The 2,973-nt window shown below is 32.0% G+C and overlaps 2 protein-coding genes across 2 annotated transcripts in view; both read right to left on the bottom strand.

Annotated features, from left to right (window-relative positions):
- Positions 1 to 279: 279 nt before the first annotated feature.
- Positions 280 to 1,804, bottom strand: LOC116351014. The gene is made up of 2 exons (XM_031783042.1): positions 1,791 to 1,804; positions 280 to 1,533 (listed from the first exon to the last, which is right to left on the bottom strand). The coding sequence occupies exon 2, from the start codon at positions 1,374 to 1,376 to the stop codon at positions 306 to 308; it is 1,071 nt and encodes a 356-aa protein (XP_031638902.1). The 5' UTR covers positions 1,377 to 1,533; positions 1,791 to 1,804; the 3' UTR covers positions 280 to 305.
- Positions 1,805 to 2,652: 848 nt separating this feature from the next.
- LOC116351013 (cell wall adhesin EAP1-like) overlaps positions 2,653 to 2,973 on the bottom strand; it is a gene marked incomplete at its 5' end in the record, with an annotated part of 640 nt that continues 319 nt past the window's right edge. The window contains one exon of the mRNA XM_031783040.1: positions 2,653 to 2,963. Coding sequence (XP_031638900.1) covers positions 2,834 to 2,963 — 130 coding nt within the window. The remainder of the gene's footprint in view (positions 2,964 to 2,973) is intronic.

Here is a 2,973-nt window from a genome sequence, read left to right as displayed (position 1 = left end):
TACTAAAACATACATATTGAAGAAACTTAAATAGTCGCCTACGTATATTCAAAGATAACATCATCAATTATATTTAATGTTGATTGAATAAAATAGAGGGAAACAGTGAGAATAAATTTTATGCAGTAAAAAATTGAACAAACATCTTAAATTGAACAAAATTCTTTTATTTTTTCGTTTAAACATTTCATTGGATATTCTTCTAAGAAATAATTACATTCGATTTTATTTCCTTTTAAATGGAAAAATGAGTTCATTGTGAATCTAATATGTGTTCCAACTATACGGGTATAATTGCAATATTCTTACCCTGATGACATTAAGCAAAGGGATTCCCATTCGGTGGATTGTGATCGCTTAATTTCAATGTTTTGAATTTTAGTAGTCTGATAAGTCCATTTAGTTGCTAGAAAAATCTCTTCATCAACATAAATCGTAATTTTTCGTGCACCTTGCAACACCTTTCGATCTTCATTCAAGGCTTCCAAGTCAAGGACTTTGTTATTAAAATAAGTTCCATCATTCAGTGAGTAAATTTTGATGTGTGTTACTCTGGGCGCATATCGAATAAATTGTAAAACTTCATTGAAAGTGGCCTTTTCCATATAAATTCGTTCAATATCCATGAGGTTGTTTGGTAATGTAATAACAGAACTGTGATTAAAACCAAGTATTTTCAGTTTCGGCATTGGTGGTAATGTAATGTGCCTTGTTTGGACCAAGAATAATGCGTTGAGTGCATGTAACGAAGATTGTAAGCTTTGAGTTGTGGCAAATAAAGCATAAACACGCAAATGTTTGTGAACATTTTTCTCGTGAAGTTTATTCAATAGCACACAGACATCTTGAACTATGGGCCGCTGTACACGTCCTTGAATATCCAATTGATCAAATTGTATTTTTGAGTTTAGGATGATATTACGATTTTCATACAAAAGATGAAAAGTGGTCGAAAAACGACGAATATTTGGATTCATTTCGAAAAATATTCTTAACTCAGAAAATGTCCATCCATGTTCGGGCCCACCGGCATCACCATCATCAAATACAAAATGCTCCAACTTCGGATAATGCTGAAGTAACCATTTGCATTCGTCGATTTCTTTCTTATCGCGGTGTTTTATCCACATAAAAAGGAATTTTAAATTTGGACAAAATCTTAAAAATGATCCGTAAAATTCGAGATTCGATTGCCATGGAATTTTAAGCCATTCGATTTGATGCAAAATACTTTTGATGATTTCAATTTTTGATTTATCTAAATTTATCCAAAATTCAATTTGTTTGATTGATTTTAAGGTAAATGGATCAAGCTTATGGAAATCTTTGAAACTATCGTTAAAAATAATGATTTTTTTGTATCTCAATTTAACCATTGGGTAATTTAACCGGATGTAATAATCAATCACTTGACATAATCGTTTGCATGTTTGACGAAGCACCAATAATTCCGTCAACGATAGCCACTCTCAAATATTTCTTCGAAACAATCAATGTTCAATTTTAGCATCGGCGTAGCTGGTGTTATGTCGTCTGATGATCCAAATAAAGCACATTTTAATCGTGTAATTAAGTTGAAAACCATGAACTTAAACATTGTAAATACGTACAGTGCCGGTGCTAAAGAGTACAAATTTCGTAAAAAATCTAGTGATATTGAAAAAAAAAATATGTAAAATGAATTTACCCATTTTAAAATATAGCAAAAAATTGCAATAAATATTTACAAAAGCTGGTTAATCCTTCAATTTCACAATTATTTTAGCTGTTTCAATTTTATTAATTGTTACCTTTGAGTCGTTTGACTGGTTGAAAAGATTTTTGTTTTGACGTTTATTCAACACTGACTTTTCGCTCAAAGTAAAATACTCCCTAAACTTAACTTGGGCTTACATTTGGCGCATTTTTTAATAATCATTTTTTGCTTCGAGGAAATGTCTGACCTATCAATAATTTTTTTAATCAAAAGTGAGGAGTATGGAAGAGCATCGAATGTATTTATGATTAAATTGAAAATAATAAGAATTAGATACAGTCGTGGCGAATATATTACAGCAGGTGAGCGCATATGTAAACCAATTATCGTCGTGATTTACCGACTGTATTCCAATACACATGCGCTCGTCGTGGCGATACATACTATACAGAATTGCACAAAAGAAATCTCAAAACTGGACAAACCTATACTATAGATCAGTTCGCAGCAGCACTGTCATTGTTTTCAATTTCTCTCCTTTTGGTTTGTTTACGAACTTTTGAAGTTGAATGTCAATTTTTCAAGCACATTGCAGTGGTTTTCATCGCTTGAACATTTAAAAAAAATACATAGCCTGGAAATTTTTTGCGATTGCCTTGCGATTGATAGTGTATCTATCAATATAGTGTATAGGATTTAGTGACTAATTTGAAATTTTGGAAATAGTCTCCCTGGGTTTTTGGCACAATTTCCCGAAAATAGAATATTTTTCTTGGGGAAAATATGACCAAAATTTTAAAAGGAAATATTTTCTACGATATTTCGGGCATAAATTCTCCATTAGATTTGTATGGGGGAAATTGTAACCGGGGAAAATATGACCGGTCACCACTAATGTGATAATTTGTGACTCTATTAATTCCTCATAATTGATCAAAATTATTCGAATCTACATGTTTATTTTTTTGAATGCTAAATTTATTTATTTATCCTGATTTGTTTGATAATAAATAGATTATTAATAAATACATTTGAAATGCCTTTCATTTGGCTAAAATAATTGGAGAAAATGAATCGAAACCAAATTGAATTGCGCTCGGTAAACTGATTCCATCGACGTCAGACTGGGATTTGAATTTAACTCGAAATTGATGCAGCGGTAGACATAGTTGTGGCTGATGCTGCTGTTGATGTTGCTGCAGAAGTTTCCGAAGATGCACTTGTTTCAGACGATGCAGTTGTTTCAGCCGATGCAGTTGTTTCAGCCGATGCAGTTG

The sequence above is a fragment of the Contarinia nasturtii genome, unplaced genomic scaffold, assembly GCF_009176525.2.
Source record: "Contarinia nasturtii isolate CC-2019 unplaced genomic scaffold, AAFC_CNas_1.1 Cnas_scaffold_4437, whole genome shotgun sequence".
Taxonomy (NCBI): Eukaryota; Metazoa; Arthropoda; class Insecta; order Diptera; family Cecidomyiidae; genus Contarinia; species Contarinia nasturtii.
The sequence above is the reverse complement of the archived record's forward strand: the minus strand, read 5'-3'. Positions and strand labels throughout refer to the sequence as shown.

Bases quoted from the DNA above. Each gene is read 5' to 3' on its own strand.
- LOC116351014 (XM_031783042.1), bottom strand. From the start codon at position 1,376: ATGGTTAAATTGAGATACAAAAAAATCATTATTTTTAACGATAGTTTC.